Genomic DNA, 18878 nt, shown 5'->3' on the forward strand with positions numbered 1-18878 from the left:
CTGTAGACATATTCGACTTTTTAACAGTCTATCAACGACCCAATGCACATCTACCAAAATGTCAACTTTCTGGGAAATCAACAAAAGCAGCAACCCATTGGCTGCCCGAGGACTTTCATGAGATCATGAGCTGTAAAACCTCAGCCCATAAGCAGACCACGTAATCCTGATTTGAAATCTTAAATTCAACAAAAGTCGGCAATAACTTGCTTATGCAGTGTCTGTCTACACATACATTGTGCATTTACATGATAAGAATCCAATGAAGCCTCCTTGGTGATCGTATAATTGAATCTGTATGACTAACAAGATTAGGAGAATCCCACTTTGAAATCAGAAGTCCCCCCTCCCTTATTTAAGGAAAGGTTCAGTTAATGCAGTAGAGCTGCTGCCACTGTGTGGGGGGGGGGCTCAGGCTCAACCATTCTGTCCGAGAGCTGGGGGTGTTTAGGGTGGACTGGGTAAGGAAGGGTAACGCATTCATGAACACCCCTTCCTTAATATGACACAGTCAGAAGATCTAGATTCACTGCTCAGTCCATCCTCCAGTGCTGCTTAGTGTTTTAGTTCCACATTTTTCACACACACCTCTCTTTTTCAACTGCATACCCCTCTGTCACAAATGTGCTTTCGTGCCAACCACAGAGACCACCCTCTGTTCCCTCCAGCCCCCCTACTCCCTTCCTCCTCCTCCTCCTCCTCCTCCTCCTCCTCCTCCACCACCACAAGGGACTGAGGTTTTCAGCACTTGCCACGGCAGCGCGCAATGGACAGCACCACAAAGACTCAGTGATCCCTCGCATCACCCGGATGCTTGACAGAAACCACAGCTGACAGGCAATCTCAGCGTTCAGTGGGCGCATCTAGAGAAAGTGGAAAAGTGAGACCTAGAAAAAGAAAGCAGAAGTGCTTTGTGGACTATCCCTTGAAAATAAATACCTGCAACTCAAACAGGCTTTTTTTTTTTTTTTTTTTTTAAACATATCTCTTGCGCTAAAACAGCATCAGCACAATGGAAGAAGACATGGATGAGGGGCAGACCCAGAAAGGTAAAGTATTTCTCGCATGTTTGGGTAGATTCCCTTAAGTGAATCTGACATGGGTGTTTTGTCAGCGTGTCAATGGGTGCCTCTGCAGAGACAAATGCACAAATGTTAGCCTTTCCCTTTCTGAATAGGAGAGCAGCTGTTTGTGGTAATTCCTTTGTCCACTGAGTATCAGCACTCCACTGAAGAGTGCACGTCTGTATGTGCTGTTTGGGTAGTCTGAGGGGTGTGAACTGCTTCAGCGAGGGCAGGACCGTCTTTGTTTGTTTGACAAGGTTTCCATGCCTGTCACAATGGCTGAGAGAGAAAACACTACGAGTGAAGAAACAAACCAAGCTTCTACATTCATTAATCCATCGGTTCTCAGGTTGTGCCCTTTGTGTCCAAATATCCAGACCAAAGACCCAGTACCTTTGCGACATTGTGTGAGGAACTGATGCAGTAACGGGTTTCTTTTGTTCATTTAAGAGGGGCAGTGTTTGCTTTATGCAAAGTGGAATTGCCATTTATACTTCTCACACACACACACACACACACACACACACCCCCACCACTACCACCCACTCTCTGCATGAATGATTCAATGTACAGTTGGGACTCACATAAGCAAGGGAGAGAGAGTATATCTTTGTTTATTAGTGGACTGCAACATTTTGAACAGGGCTGTTATTTCTGAAGCCGTCCCGCATTGACACACGAGAGATGAACAGGATGCTGTTGTCCTGTAGAAAACACATTTGTCTTGGCCTCCGTTGTCTCCCTGCCTCTCAGATTCACTTCATGTAACAGGCATGGCTTCATATGTTTGTGTTTCCCTTCCCTCCAGTCTTTCTCCGCCTTGCAGCTTAGCGCTCCTCACAGGCGCACATGAGCTGTAATAGTTGCCATGGCACTGGCCAAGGGTAGTCATTATCCTTTCTGTCTTCACCCACTCCTGCTGATGACATTTCAGTAACACAGGAATAGTTCACTGTGTCTGTGAGTGTGGGAAGCGAAGAGGCAGAAAGAGATACGGTCCGACTGACAGAAATTAAGTAGAAGAGAAGGGAAGAGAGATTAAGATGGTGTAAGAAAGAGAGTGAGAGGTTTGGGGAAATGCAGTATGGGAAACATACAGTAATCATCTATTATAAATAAAGGCTGACTATATGTTATTTAAGCAAATCCAGTAGATACAGATTCTGTTTTATTCCCTGTTGATTAAAGGGATTGACAAAACTGCTGCAAGATTATTTATGAGGGTGCTGTTTCATATGACAATTTGCAACGATTTGCATATGTACCACCGAAAATCTATGACATCCTGGTCGCCATTGCTAGGTGTGTACTCGGGCATTCCTGTTCAGAAAGCAAAATCTGTCATCCTTGGCCACTAGCACAAATGCTCACCCAACTGAAAGAAGCAGCCGGGCAAGCTTTGCAAACATGACTGTATGCCATGTCCCTGTTACATGGGTGAAGTGGAGGTTAGTAAAGTCTCTGTAATTACTTAGTTTGCACTCATATACGGCAAGCTCGGTTAGCCTAAATCTGGCTCACGGGCAAAACATTTTCTTCTGAATATCTACAAAGATTGTAAAACGTGCAAACAGAAGGCCATATGTTCATTTTGTTTTCTTAGGACAGTCAGAGTTGCTCTGCACAAGCTCTTTCAGAGATGCAAAAGAGAAACCAAACAAAAGGGTTTTCTTGTTTTTGTTTTTTTTTTTTGCAGGTGACGTAATTGTTTTTTCTGTGTCACTTGTTAAACTTTGATGGTTAGAAACAAAGGATGGCTTGGAGCTTAAAAGTCTAGTAGGGAAAAGAGGTTCAGGATGAAATAAAAGGTGCAATCGGAGCAAAAAATAAATAATTACATACATCAATACTTATCTTAGTCCACATATCCTGTGTTTATGGCTGACATTTGCTGTGTAACACTACTGTAAACGTTCTCACGATTCAAAAAGAGTTTGTTTAAAAAAAAAGTAAATGACCAGCCTGTTACCTTAGGAGCTGACATTCAATCTGGTCCTGCCCCCCTGACAAGTGCATGTGGCCACTTACAGCCCTATGGCCACCGTGGTGACACGCCTTCGTGAATCATTGCCCACGTGTGAGGAAAAACTGGATTTGTTTCTTTGAGTTACTTACGTCAAGGACTGGCTTTGAAGTTTATACCTTTAAACATCTGAATACAAACTGTGGCCTCTAGACAGTACAAGGCTTCAGCAATAATCAGGCAACAGATGTTTAAGTGTATAATATGCAAAAAATAAACAAACTGACAGTCAAAACCAATTCAAATTTGATTAAGTGTAGCTAAAAGCTAAGGCCTAGATGAGACGGTGAGATGCAGAATCCACTTAGTAATGCTTTTAAGGTTAAACTTGCAGCTCTCTAAACAAATGAGAACTGCAAGTTCAATCCACTTATACGGAAATACAAACAAAAAATACTTTGGGAAAAGTAGTTTCTTCTCCAGATTTGACTGGGTCTGGAAGGTTGTGTACGCTTTCCCTATGGGTGAAAAATGAACGCTAGTAGTGGATGTAAAGACAGATTCTGTTTTATTAATAAGATTGTGACAATATTTCAGGAGGTTTACTGGTTGATCAAGCTTGACACAACGTAAGATAGGTAATGTTAGAACAAGGTAGCCGGGGCTCACTGGACACCTGGCATTGTGGGTCTTTTATCAAATGATTGACTTGAAAACTCACAGCTCTTCAACAGATGACTGGTACAATGGCTCTGACGAAGCATGATGAACATTAAAGCTGCCCTGTTAAGAGAAGTTTTAAGCTGCAACAGTCAAGTCACACCCCAACTTTTAAGTCACTCTGGGTAATAAATATGGTAATGAATAAATAAGTGGGGGAAAAAAAAAAAAGCGAAACTTAGCACCACCAAGTCCAACAATGATTTCTGTTGCTGTAAAGCTGTCACGGAGCAAGCTTACGGGCCATCAAAGATCTAGTCAGAGCTGTGCTTAACACTGACACACTGAACATTCACGAAAGCATTGCTCACAGCAAAAGTTCTTTAAAACACAAGCACTGTAACAATATTTCTGTGAGGCCAGATCAGTTTTAAAAAAGCTTATGGAGTGTCATCTTTGTTTTCTTATCAGAAGGCAACTCTGTTTTATGTGGGCTTTCAATGTCAGCCGGGTACTATCTTCACTATCACAAATGCATGACATTCTTAAAGGACAATTCAACAGAATTTTGCTGATTAAACATGCGATAGACATCATCCAAACTAATGGCAAACTGCAAATAAATAGGTACCGCAACCTCAGAAGAGGTATGGGTGTCAATGAGTACACTCAGAGCACGCTAACGGCCTTCTGTCTTCCTTTTTTGAGGCTGCAAATCTCCGATTATGAGTCAGACGCACCAGGTGGGCACTGCTCACTTCAGCTACTTGCCAAATGTAGCAGTGCACACTATATACCAAAAGGGGCCATCAGCACCAGGGCGCAAACCAACGCCCTATGGTTGACAAGGCAGGTTTCCACTAACGTGACTGAAGTTCTGCGGACAAGTTTTGCAAATAAGAACAGGATGGGTAATAGCGTTTAAGAATAAACCAAACAACATTCTGAACATAGTTCACATTAGTTTTGTTAATTGCCGCTGACTGGAAAAATTGAGAAAGGCATACCCGTTAGCTTTTGCTGAGCCAAGAAACTACTGTGCAAGGCACCGCTTGTCCCTCCATGCGATCAGCTTGATCAGACCACTAACTTGGCAAGCTGTTAAATGTTGAGCATCTCATTGACATTTTTTTGTCAATCTTCATGAAACACAGGAGTTTTTGTCAAATGACAGGGAATGAACACAGCAGACAGCAGGGCTTTGCTGTATCTTTTAAAGGCTCCTTGAGTTTCACGCACTTTGAATTTACAGCCCCCACATTAAATGTCAGATTTGCATTAAGGTTAGGGTGTGAATTCACAAGCAGCTGCTTTGATTAGAGATGATGCTGTTAGACTAATATACCGTTGTGCCAATATACATGACCAAAATTGACAAAATTATTAGGCCCATTGTCAATATTGATATGGTATATAATTACTTTTCCAGATTTTATTTATTCTTAGGGCTTAGTATTGTGTTTGTGAATGTATTCCTTCATTTCTAGATAGTAGCAAATCCCAGAGTTCTCCTGTCATCTTGCCTTAAACACCCTCTAACCTTAATTAATTAAACCGGTAAATACATCAGTGGAGAGTTTGTGTCCCGTGATGGCCTCAAAATATCAGCGGTGAGTTGTGGTCATGCCACATTACACAACCTCCCTCTCTTTTCCTGTCTCTCTCGTCTCTCTCGCTCATTGTTCTGAATCCTAATTTGCCCCAGCCAAGTAGAAGTCAAGGGAGTTCCACCAATTGTTCATTGTTGGGGCTATTACAGGAGATCTTCTGATGATTTTCTTTCATAGGAATGACTCACCATTATAGATTTTTAGATATGGGATAGCAGGTGTCCAATATACTATATAGTGATGCCCTTTTAGACCATTCCCGAAGATACCCACTGGGATTTTGACATGGGCACATTATAATAGGGCTTTTTGGAAAGTGTAATCAAGTACAAACACAACTGTACAGATTCAATCAGACCCTGAGGACAGGCTTTTTTCCTCTGATCTATTGTTTGGGAGCTGCGGCTTAAATCCCATACACTCCCTGGTGTTGGCTGCTTATAATGTTGCCAATAAAGACATTTAAACTCTTTCTCAGTTTGAAATGAGCATCAGCCGCACAGTTTAAGTGTCTAAATTGAGAGCAGAAGAACAGCCCTGGTGTCTTCTCCTGAGTTTTTGACATTTGTCCCTCAGTTCCTGGAGTGAACTTGGCACAGACAAAAGACACATCCCTGCTCAGCAGTCACGCAGTCAGGCTCAGACTCCTCCATCTCTCAGCGTAAAATAAAGAGAAGAAATCAGCGGCTGAGCTTTGGGACCTGGCCCGCAACGTCCTTTTTTGCCCAGAGGGTTTATCTGTAATGTGTCTCATTCACTATTGTCCCACTGAATTTGTTGACATACAGTAAAGTGGGTCACGGCTCCGAAGTACCCGGCCTATTCGCTTATTTTGCGCTGCGGTTGACATGGCAACCATACTGGTTGATTAAACATGCGCAGAGGAGATGGGGGGGCGTGCAGGAGCTGAAAAAAAAAAAACCAAAAAAAAAAAAACCTGCTCGCTTCAGGGGAGGGGGGGGCTTCGCGTTAAATATAGGAAAGCAACGAGACGCGTATACACCCATTACTCCTAGGCTGACACAGACACACCATCCCCCCACTGAGATCTCTCTCTCTCTCCCCCTCTCCCTTTCTGTCTCTCTCTCTAGGACCAGGCTCACTGCCACCCCACCCCCACACAAAACTCCTCTTCTAACAAGGAACTAATAACTGCTGGTTGAATGCGCAAAAATTGAGTCTGATTGGATGTCTTGTGGTGTAAGTGAAGTCAATACGCACCGGACATAAAATTTGATAACTGTTCTCTTTTCTGTCATCTCCTTCACTTAATTTTGTTCATTTCCTGCTCTGAAAACGCATCTTATTAATTTTCTCTGTGGCTAAAACGGCACCAAATAGCAAAGCCTGACTTTCCTACATGCTGGATTTTAATTAAGGATGTGCCAACAAAGACATACCAACTTTACAGGTCAATATCATCTTTAAAAAACATTAATTGGAGTCAACTAAAAATCTGTATTTATGCCAAGACTTCTAGTACATTAGTAGTACGATCAGCATTAGGTACAATAGAGAGGTACAAACAAGATGCATCTGACTTGAGTGTGAACTCCAATCAGATTCTGACAGTTCATTCCAGTGCAAACATCTTTTCTCTGCACTCCTGGGCCAGGCAGGTGTCTACAGCCAATATTTTATTGGCGTAAATGATCATCTTTCTTTCTTTGTTTCCGGCAACTCCCACTTTGCCGAGCGTGTTGACCCAAACGACACAGGGAAATGATCTAGCATCGCGCATCCTGACTATGCTGTCGCAGACAAACAAGTTACAAAGAGCTTTGGGTCACGGGTGTGTTTGAAGTTTAAGAGGGGTATTTATTGACACTGCTACAGTACACATCACAGCCACAGTCTATCAAAGACTCGGTCTGCATGTGTCTGAAAAGCAACTCAGGGGAAAAGACAGAATAGGTCTCCACCGCAGAACATCAAAGAGAAACCCAAAGACATATTTTGGAAGTGCAATTATGTAATCTTCCTGCAATTTGGAAGGCTATATGCAGAGAGCTATTTGCTACACACCACTTTCAGCTCTACAAAATGCAAGTTATTGGAACTAAATTAACTATTTACATTATGAGAGGTAAATCTGGAAGAGGAGCATTTTTGTTGGATCCTGAACCTTTAAATATGTTGCCATAAAATACATGTCTCCCCTTTGACAAAGTCCTGCGAACGGATCCGGTGGGTAATAAGCTTGGTAATAAGTACATTTGACTGCTTAAATCATTATGTACTAGACTGGGCCTGCTGTGGGCTGGTAAAGGCCAGGAAAAAAATTCAACTTCACGCAGAAGGAAACTGAGGGACTTCGGTAAGGTTAGAAAAACATGCCTGAAGAATACTGTATTAAACATGGATATAACAGTATCTGACTCATTGGTGCCTTAAAAAGGGCAGCAAATCTTTAGTTAATTAACTCCAACTGTCTCTGGATGTTAGAGCCATGTTTTCTTTGAATGACGTCATTTACCTCTAATCATTATTTAAGGATAACCTCCTCCCTCATGCAAATGTTGACTGGGTCAGTGTGTGTGTGTGTGTGTGTGTGTGTGTGTGTGTGTGCGCGCGTGTGTGTGTGGCCCTTTTGCCTGTCGGATATGACACTGACAGATGGAGGAGAAGTAGGAGGTAGGAGGGGCCTTGGGAGGGGGGTCATCCTTTCTCTTTGTATTAGGGAGACGCCTTCTGTTGATTGGACCATGGTGTTTGGGGTCATGTAGGCTTCACTTTGTTTAAAAAAAAAAAAAGAGGCTTTTTTTGTGTGACGGATAAAAAATTTAAACCCCACCGTCTCATGAAATCCTGTCTCTTTGTTCAAAATTCATTAAGACTAATCCTAGTTGCCAGTATTTCAATTTTGGCAAGTGAAATTTATTTCACATAGCAGGAAGAATCTTCAGATCTTTAGATGTTTCTCCCCTGTTGGAGGCTCGTACAGCGGCAGAAAGCATGAAATCTGAGTTACTTTGAAAAAAAAGGCTTTTTAATTTTGAAGGACTTTTATATTCATGAACCTTCATTGCTCTGGGGATAGACTTCCCACTCTAATAATGTAAATAAAACTAGGCAATTTCAATGAGTAGTTTGCGTGTTTTGCCATGAAAACAACAACTTACAGTATCCAAAGCTCCATACTGTGTCTTCCTAGGCCAGATCAAGTAAAAGGCATACACAAGGTTCCTCCTCATTGCGTCCACTGGTCCATTCGAATCAGCTCACCCAAAGTCAATTAGGACAAAATCCCAACTTGACTGTAAGTCGGTGTTTCAAAAGACAAATAGTACTGCACCTGTGAGCATGATCGATTCAAATACTTGCAGCTCAAGCAGGGGATCTTTTATTTTCATCGCAGGTAATGTTGGGCTAAGCAGGAGGCTTGAATAATGAATGTGAGAGGCTTGTGCTCTGCTGCTCTGTGCCACTTCTAAATTATGGATCAAGCATCTACTAGCTCTCCGAGTCAGTTCGCACCATCACTTGCCATTTTTCACCGGCTCAGTGCTGCAGTCGGTTAGGATCAATGACGGGTTAAAGAGAGGAAAAAAAAGAGGATGCGGTGGTATGAGAGGAGGTGTTGTTTAACGCAGTGGTGGCGACGACACATGATATCAGAACCATAGAGACAAATCGCATCTAATCAAATATCCTCCAAAAGCCATAAAGCCATTATAGCATGGTCCGCTTATAGGTTTAACTGCGCTCTCAAAAATATGAAGACACACATGAGAACATTAGACAAAGAACAGCTGAATAAAGATTAGAAGATGTTACTAACATGACAAAACATGACTGAATACCAACATCCAGTCTGACTCTCTTTTTTCCTTCTGTTAGACCATTATGTAAGAGTCACTATTAAGTAGTAACCTTAACCTGCGTTTGACACGGTCATTTCATTTTGCCCTTATACGTCTCTCTTTAGCGGCTCCGAGGAGTTTCCCCTCCACAAAATGAAAAGCAGACAATCAATAAAACATCACTCTATTTACAGCCACTCACTATTACTCCCATCCTACCCTGTAACTTCATCTTCAATTGTTTCCATGGAAACACCTCCTTTCAGTCAAGTCACGTAGACGACATTAGTTTGCTGTACCTCACAAACTATTTCAATGCAAACTACTAGCCAGGTCTGTTATTTGGATCTGTAATAGGCAGCAATGACACCTGACTTCCTGTATGATTGGTGGCGTCACACATCAGGGAAAGGTAAAACAGATTTCAAATGAAGAATGGCAAGATGCCGGCTCCAGCCAGTTTAATCTGTGTGCAGAAATGTAAATAATGTAGAGGTAGTAAACCTTGATTGAGGCCATGACATAAATCATTTATATTGCTGCTCATCCCCCTTCATGTAAAGCACGGGCTTCAAACACCTTACAGCACCAAATTTAACCAGCGTGTCTCAAAGGTGGGTAAAAGAAAAAAGAAAAAAAGGAATAAGTTTGCTCCCAATGTGAGGTTGTAGTATTGTCTTCCACTCCACTTGATTTATGTATGCAGTTCTTTTAAAACTTGAGCTGGAATTTTTATCTTACTGCAGCAAACAAAAAGCCTATCTTGAGACTAAGTAGGAAAGGAATTGGGAAAATTACAAAATTTGTGTTTTCTTTTTATGAAGTGTTCATGTGCTTCATGAAAACTCAAGTTTTGATTCACATGCGACAGGCAAAAGTAACAAGCACCGCATGCGAATCAGTCTAATGCTCTAAAATGTCCACTTATCTGTTTTGGAGAGTATCTCAGATGATCGGACAGTTAGTTCTTACTCTGGCTTAAACAGGCCCACTGACCCATGGCGTGAGGGGTAAACGCGACCGCCTTCTCTGTCACTCTCATCTTGTCGGTAAACACCCTCGCATCAATAAATCCCGTCACCGCCTGCTTCCTGAAACGATTAAGGTAACTCAGGATAATGAGTCTGAGGGAAGAGGTGGTGCCAGAATCACTCTCTGTCTTTTATCTGTTGCGATGATCAAAAACAGTAAACAGCAAAAAATATGACATCCGCGCCGCAAAGTAATCAGGAATTTGCGCCTGCATGTATATGACTGGCCTTCGCGGCGCGGTTGCCGGATGACATTTTTTTGGCAGCGAAAGCCACGCATCACGAGTTGCAAGGGTTCAACTTTTTTTCGACTATTCTACGTTTTTTTTACCAGAGCCCTCTGTTGGAGGCTCTGCTGAAGTTGCTGGACAGGCCTCATTCAAATGACTGAGGGGGCTGTGTTTTTTCACTCGGTGCGGAAGTTGGTCTGAACATGGCCTAAAATATTGAAATATACTGTAAAAACTGGTACTTGTACATATTTTATTGTGGCCAAATCAGGTCAATCTGATATCTTACGGAGATTTCCCAAATTTTCTGATCAAAAACATCATTAGTAAACAATTTTTTTTTCACAAACTGTAGCTTCAATAGGCCAGAATGCAATGCACTTGCAAGAGATATTTCATTTTTGCTAAAAACACTATAGACATGCCTAACCCACTGCTGAATCATCACACTTGCAAGCAATTTATACCATAAATCAACCTTTTGTTTAAGAGCAACAAATTCATCATCCTTTCTAGGGAACAACTAACAGCCTTGCAGAGAAGTCAAGTTGAAGGACAGTGGCGACATCAACATGAATGACAAAATAACAGTGCAGTGCATTGTTTGACATAAATCATTTTAACAGGGAGACTGACCTTTCCCCTTTTAACCTATTACTATCAAAACTACACTATTTCACCATTTGACTTAAATTGTACAAGTGAAGCAAGAGGCGGCATCAGTTTTACTGGCTGACGGGGAGTCCAAGCTGCAGGTAGGCAGAGTCACATGAGTTAAGGTGCGAATTGGCGTGAAAACGCCTGTGGATGTCAGCGGAGTGGAGGCTCAGGTCAACTACCTGATAGACTGAAAGGCACCAACAGGTGAGGTGTTCCCTGAATCTGATGTCTCTTCCCAGGTGATGTCCCACTCTCTTGGGCTGGCCTGGTATGAATGTTGGAGAAACACCAGGGCAATGATGATATAGAAATGTTGTAAATAGCAAAGAGATAGTGTAACCTGTTAAGAGAGGGATTCACCACTTTGACATATAATGACATACTGTACTCTCATTTCCCCGAAAGAGGGGGGGGGGGGGCCTTTTGATGAAGACATACAGAAACCCACCTTTGCGGGACGTGTCCATCCATTTCAGCATAATTTCAAACTGCAAAGTTTGAAAATATCCCGAGAAAACACGACTGAGCTGAGAAAACGTCCATAAACAGACGTTAAAAAACAGGCAAGAGAAGCACGTCTTTAAAGCTGTAACTGACCAGAGTAGATTCTAAGTGTTAAAAAGCTGCACAGGCTATTGGGAAACTGCATACATTCTCAACAAACCTGTCATGGACAAAATAGGTTTAGAATAAGGTAGGAAGGCAGAATAGACATTCTACAGTCTAGCACTGGATTACATCAGCGAGAATGCAGATAATCTAGGCAAGTCTGGGCGAGGGTTGAAGCTGCAGCATAAAGTCTGATTGCTCTGCACAGCCCAGCAGGCGGACCGGCTACTTGGTATTCCGCTCAGGTTTGGATCTGAGTCAGAAGCAGAGAGAGTTGCGGAGGAGGAGGGGCGATATTTGCTCTGACTCCTGCTTTGTAACACAGGAGAAGACGACGCGATAACCATAAAAGAGATGGCGCTGAAAACGGCCTCGATGAACGATCCTGAAATCTTTTATAATCTCTATAACTAACAATGAAAACTGACTGTGCAGTCATAGGGCTCTTTTCTGATCGAGGACAGCGGTGTGAATGCAGATTAATTCAATCATGGGCCCTGGCAGTGATGTAACTGATTGAGAGAAATTTTCCGTTTCTACGAACATGGAATTACATTTGTACATTTCACATACGAGTATTGATTTTGACTTCAAGCAGCTATGCATATTTAGGTTGCAGCTCTCCATTGCAATACGGCTCTAGATAAAGAGTTACGAATTGATTTAGAACGCGATTGGCTTTGTGAAAAATGTGTCTGTGTGGTTAATATACTGCACTGCACTGCAAGACCCCATAAAGTCTGGTTATGTTCTGTGCTTCCCCAGGAAATAAATTCCACATCTACTGCTGTTACCCTGAGAAATGACTGTCTCAGTACCCAGAAATAGACACACACACACACACACACACACATGCACACACACACTAATACACAAACATAGGAGACATATAAATCTAAGCAACTCGTATAGACACACTTACGTGCCTGAGTATTTACAGACTCAGCTTCTCTGTGAGAAATTTGTATGACAGGAGATTGAAGTTGAAACCAAGCAATGATTAGTCACCTTAAGGGGGCCCCAGGGAAAGGAAGCTGGGCAAAGAAGAATAGAGTTAAAAAGGTCAGGCTCACGATGTGACGCTCAGACTGAGTTTTTAGTACTGAATAAAATGTCAGCACCCTCTGTAGGGCTGAGCAGCTGACCGAACAAATATGGTGCATGAACCAAGAATACAGGAAAAATGTGACACTAGATAAAGCAGAGGTGGCCATTAAACATCTGAATCTCTTTTGCGGCTTTGAGTAGCCCCAACACCCGATGCAAGCTGTTCATACTGTGTATCAGGGAGAAGATGTACCGTAGTCCAGCTACTTTGACAAGTTGTTGTGTTTTGTTCCGCTGCACATGCATGCATGCATGCTTTCCTCCCAACTGTGGTCTGAATCTTGGAGATTCTCAAAAAGTAAATGGTTCTACAGTGTAAAACATGCAAATGCATTTGCCCATTGGCAAAGTTTGGTTGAATTTTTAATTTGAGAAGTCTTTCCTTTTCCTGCCTTTGTTGACTAACGGTTGACCTTTCTGATCTATTTGTCTGTTAAGGGTGCCTTGAATGCTGCATCAAATGCCTGGGTGGGATTCCATACCCATCCCTCATAGCCACCATCTTGTTGTACGCGGGCGTGGCTCTGTTCTGCGGCTGCGGACATGAGGCGCTGTCCGGCACTGTCATCATCCTCCAGAACTACTTCGAGGTGATGCGGAGCCCTGTGGACGCACTGGATGTATTCACCATGTGAGTAGTAGAGGTTCAGACTGACTTTGTGTGTCGATTCGTTTCTGAAGATAACGTTATCAACCCTACGGAATTGGCTATTTGCATTCCCACAAAGGGAAAGAAAAACATTGTTTTAACATACGCTGTGTGACACAGCCTACATTTTCCACAGTGCACCAAATCTCCAAACTGCTTTGATTCTTTCTTTAGAACATTTTGTAGTATATATTATCTATGTTACTAAAGCAAAAATGAGAGAACAACAATATTTGACCCACAATTGAATCGCACCATCCTGTGGCAACTTCTCAAAGGCTTGCTAAAGACTTGTTATAGTTTTGAGAACAAAGTGTAACAAGGTATTGTTGTGTACATTTTCAGTGGTTCTCTATTCATTCTCCAGGATTGACATAATCAAGTATGTGATCTACGGCATTGCTTCGGCTTTCTTCGTCTATGGCATCCTGCTGATGGTGGAGGGCTTCTTCACCAGCGGAGCCATTAAAGACCTGTACGGTGACTTCAAGATCACCACCTGCGGACGCTGCGTCAGCGCTTGGGTGAGACTGACATTTTAGTGCATGTAGTGCCTATAATCACACCCACTACCGTATACCGCGGCTGAACTTTTCAGGAATAATTTGGTAATCAAACAGTCAAAATGTCAGGTAATTTCCCAGTTTTTCTCCCCTTGAAAAAAGTTGAGTAGGTGAAAGTTTCTCTAGGTGATACTTTTTTCAGCCATAGTGACAATCACTATGGCCTTTTATTCATTTTTAACGAATCGCTGTTGCTGTTGATCTGACAATGATTGAACAGAAAGTAGAGCGAAATGCTCAAGTTTTCATAAACGGGTTTTTGGGTTAAATGAAAAGGTCCTCAAATATTAAATTAGCTGATTTTGTATATAAGTCGAGTTAACGTGTAGGACATAAGAACTGAGCATCCATGACAAACCAGGCAGCAAAACACATTACAATGGAAAAAAAAAAAAAAAAAAAAACTAATACCGTACTGTGTCACAACAGAAATGCTCTAAAATTACATTAAAAAACATAACTCAAAATAAGTTAATTATACTGCCAAAAACAATAAAATAAATTCAGAGCACTCTCATACGGAGCATATTACAGAGCTGGCAGCAATCCTAACAAGATTATTGCAGGGATATAATTGCTTAGCAAAACTAAAGCTCCACAGGGAGGCATAGGAAATGAGTTATGCTTTAGTGTTTGTGATCAATTGGTTCATTAAGTTAGTGTGCGTTAATCTTATGCCCATGGAAATGTCCAAAACCAAAATTAGACTAGATGGCAGAAATGGGTAAGTGGACCATCAAGCAGACAAGTGGCTCGGGAACACCTTGTAACCCAACTCAAGACCTAGAACAAAACACCAAACCCATACTATGGTAATAGTATTATTAGTACACCAGGATACAGAAAACATCAGTCTAATTCTAATCTAATCTTACATAGATTACATTAAAACTGTTAATTGACACAGTACCTTAATTTGATCTGTCGTCCTCTGTTGCTCTTTCAGTTCATCATGCTGACATACATCTTCATGCTGGCTTGGCTCGGAGTGACGGCTTTCACCTCCCTCCCGGTCTTCATATATTTCAACATCTGGAATATTTGCCAAAACGCTACCGTGCTGGAGGGGGCCACGCTCTGCCTGGATCCACGCCAGTACGGTAAGAATGGACATTCTGTCTCCATTTCTGCGCCCCTCCCACTGTTCAGATCTCAGTTGCTCAGATCTCTATGGCCCCCTTTTGCTGAAAACCTCTCACATCTATGTTGCCCTGTCTAAATTGCTTACTTTTATCTTAGAGGTTGTTCTTTCCAAACTCGCCAAGAAGAATATAAAGTTTATTTATCAAGTATGGCCACTAGTTTGTTTCTGTAAAAATCTCTTCTTTAAATTCTGGATAGAAAATGCAACTACAGTATTAAATCAGATTATATTTTGGCATATGACCATATGACCGCATATGAAAACATATCTCCTGTTACATCTAATAAACTGTTATAAATTTCAAGCTTAATTTGCTTTATTTTATGCATACAAAAAAAATGTACCTGTTAAATAAGCCACTTCTGAAATGAGATACCATAAATGACCCAACTTGATGCTCCCCGGTTTTAAATTTAGAATATATCGGACCGCGTGTCTCTCCTCAAACCATTGTCCTGAAAACTTTAATCATCCAAAATAACACTATGTTAAGCTGGTCCAAAGAAGTCCATCATATCATTAGTTTATGTGGCTGGCTCATTATTTTTAATTTCAGTCCGTTAGTCACCAGCAGCCACTAATACTGCCCCTGTGTCAACAACTGTTTGCCACCATCACATCAGCGGCCTATATGCCGCCCGGTTGTGACTATGCGTACAGTAAGACTGTCTTATAGCGGCCTGTTGATACATATGAACCTTTTGCCACTTTTTTGCAATTTGCTGTTTTCTGTTCTCTGACTGCTTTTTAATCGCACATCATTACACTCTGATATTTATACTTGCTTTGTCAATAACACAATTTATTTCAGGTATTGTGCCAATCGCTGAGGCGAAAACGGTCTGTGCTGGTTCAGAGAAATTCTACAAGATGTGTGAATCTACTGAGGTAAGGTAAAAGTTACTTCGAGGTATCAAACAATGTTCATAATCAGTACAGATTAGATGAATTCATCTTCTTGCAAGTTCGTAAATTCACACTAGATGTGTTTCTAACGGCAGAAAAAGCATTAATACAACAGGAACATGAATGACATAGTACCACTAGCACAACCACAAAACCACTGTCTAGGAGCCCTGTAACAAAGCACTGTACTCAGCTGCCCTGCTGGAGCTGTTCAATGGCAAACAGTAGCAGACTTTAGATGTACCAGACAGTTGTTGGTTATCTGTGTGTTTTGTCAGCTTACGGTGCAATGACACACAGTGTGGTTACTTACAGTACCACAAGCGTTACTCCCAGGAATTAAAAGAACAATCTGAGTAACACCACGTAAACAGAGTCTACACTGACTGCAAAAACCAACAAACTGCTTTCTCAAACGAGGGTTTATGGCTGTGAAACAGAAGGAACTGACTGTTTACTAGTGCATTCTGTGGTAGGGGTTTGATTGGCAGACACGTCCTGCAAGCGCTGGAGAGTAATATGTGCTGTGATTTGTTTTTGATACAGCTCGACATGACATTCCACCTGTTCATCTGTGCCCTGGCTGGAGCAGGAGCTGCTGTTATTGCTATGGTGAGACACCGATAAAACCTGCACCTCCCTCTCAGGGGACGCAACTCTCTCTTAAATCAAGCACAAAACAGAGGAACCCTTTAATGTGGCATGTGTTTTTAAATGAAGATGCCACAGATAAGATGGCACTTATGCTGGTTGTAGGTTTGTTTTTTTTTTTTAATTAATGCAGTATCGCAAGTCCTTCATAAAGGACTGATTTCGCTTTCTACAGTGGCAGGAGTCAACTGAAAAGAAGGTAACTGAGAGGAGATCCTGTAGCTGGGAAAACAGCTGTGTTTTGTTGTGGCTGGTTCATAGACAGCCTGTGTCGTGTTTGCCGGCGAGAGAATAGCTGTAGATGGGAGAGAAGGCATTTTGGCGCAGCGGAAAAGACAGGATTTGTCTCCCTCCCTCTTTCTGAGGCGCCAGACATGTCAATGTGTTGTCATGGAAACAGGGAGAAGAAAGGCTGAGAAATTGTTGCAAACATCACTCGGTAATTTGTGAGGGGCCATTTTCTGAGAAACAGAAAGTGTTTGTTAGTCAGGGATGATGGTGCAAACTATGGCGGGACTCTTTTTTTTCTTCCAGCTATTGGTGGAGAAAATTCATCACGACAGATACAATGATGCATCCCAATAATGAGCTGCCCTCAAAAAAAAAAATTTTTCAAAGTCAGAAACACAATCAGTGCTAAAATATCTTTAAAAATGCATCAGACCCATCAATTTACCCTGAGGAAAGAAAAAGAAAGAAAGAAATATAAACAAAATAATGTTAGTATTAATCATGTTTGAGCCTCAGTAGCATTACTGGTCTGTCTTCATTTCATTAACGTAAAAAGTGCAGTGCAGCTATGACACTGTCACTCCTTGTGAACAGAGAGGCTGTGTTACAACCTCAGTCGTTAAAGCGCAGTACATTCATCATAACCTTAGCTGCCGTAGTGACACAAAAACAAAGACATTTAGCCATGATGACATTTAGCATAATGCCGCCACCTGCTGGACCACTGGAAATGTAATGTTTGATTTAAAGGGGCCAGTCTACGAAAACAAGCTTTACAAGTCTATTATTTTCATTTTAAATTTATAAATGAGTATTCTTAGTTGTTAATTTGCATCCACGAGAGATAATAAAAGTGAGCAATTAATAATACAATCTATATTATATTCTAAGTAGATATTATAGTTATTAAACGATTTTGGATTTTACCCTGAAAGCTGAAATGTTTCACAATTAAAGCTGACTGAACAAATCTGAACACAAATCACGGAAGGCAGATTTGTTTTGATTTTTTTTTTTTCTTGGTTCAAATCTGCTTTGTATTTGCATTGACACTTTATAATTACCCTCACAGATCCACTACCTGATGGTGCTGTCAGCCAACTGGGCCTACGTGAAGGACGCCTGCCGGATGCAGAAGTATGAGGACATTAAGTCGAAGGAGGAGCAGGAGCTTCACGACATCCACTCCACTCGCTCCAAGGAGCGTCTCAACGCCTACACATAAAGACCAGCGTGAGGCCTGGCCCTGCCACTCCGGCCTCTCTCCCTCCGTCTCTCTCTTCTGTCTTTCTATCTGTCTCTCTCTCTCTCTCTCTCTACCATCCCCTCCCACGGGTGGGGCGGATGGCGCCTAGGGCCCTTGCCACCGCTGATGTCACTGGTGCGTCATATGACAATGTGGTCTGGGGGGGAAACGTCACACCAACCTCGCCAGTCACAAACAGCATTTCAGATGAAAAAAAAAAAAAGCCCCTTTACCTCTCTCATGGATGGTGTTAAGATTATCATTATGGCAGTTATACTATTCTTGAATACGAGTTGTTTAGTGCTGATAGTAGTTTTAGTGTAGTTTGTAGAATCTGAAGTAGCAGTAGTATTTCAGCTTTTTTTTTTTTACTTTGAATAATTTGTGTATAATTGTTTTATTTTTCTTAAAAGTTTTTTAATTTGATGCTAAGTGTCATTTTGCTCTCATGCATAATTTATTTTTTGCTGATTTCTGAGGGGGTCACAGGGGCTTAAAAAGGGTTTTCAAGCACATTTCTCATGTTGTGTGTCTGGAGATTTCATCTTCAAGAACTATGTACTGTATGTGAGCAGGTGGTTAGTTTTGAAAATATTTTAAATTTCACTACGCAACTAGGAAGCAGCATAAGCCTTTGTCATACCAGTATTCCCAGGGATTAAAACCACTTTCACGTGAAAGTAATTCAATCTGTTTTTCTATTTGAAGTTATAAAGTAGCAAGACGACACATTAAATACCAAATCATTAGA

General features: G+C 41.6%; 1 protein-coding gene across 1 annotated transcript; it reads left to right on the plus strand.

The window, feature by feature from the left end:
• Nucleotides 1–1001: 1001 nt before the first annotated feature.
• On the plus strand, nt 1002–18106 carry gpm6aa (glycoprotein M6Aa). The gene is made up of 7 exons (XM_040119421.1): nt 1002–1049; nt 13176–13368; nt 13754–13910; nt 14896–15049; nt 15905–15981; nt 16546–16611; nt 17954–18106. The coding sequence occupies exons 1-7, from the start codon at nt 1013–1015 to the stop codon at nt 18104–18106; spliced, it is 837 nt and encodes a 278-aa protein (XP_039975355.1). The 5' UTR covers nt 1002–1012.
• Nucleotides 18107–18878: the final 772 nt, after the last annotated feature.

The sequence above is a fragment of the Xiphias gladius genome, chromosome 23, assembly GCF_016859285.1.
Source record: "Xiphias gladius isolate SHS-SW01 ecotype Sanya breed wild chromosome 23, ASM1685928v1, whole genome shotgun sequence".
Taxonomy (NCBI): Eukaryota; Metazoa; Chordata; class Actinopteri; order Istiophoriformes; family Xiphiidae; genus Xiphias; species Xiphias gladius.

Coding starts and splice junctions, on each gene's coding strand:
- gpm6aa (XM_040119421.1), top strand. CDS start 1,013: ATGGAAGAAGACATGGATGAGGGGCAGACCCAGAAAG. Junction 13,369..13,753: donor GCACTGGATGTATTCACCAT/GTGAGTAGTAGA, acceptor TTCATTCTCCAG/GATTGACATAATCAAGTATG. Junction 15,050..15,904: donor CCTGGATCCACGCCAGTACG/GTAAGAATGGAC, acceptor AATTTATTTCAG/GTATTGTGCCAATCGCTGAG.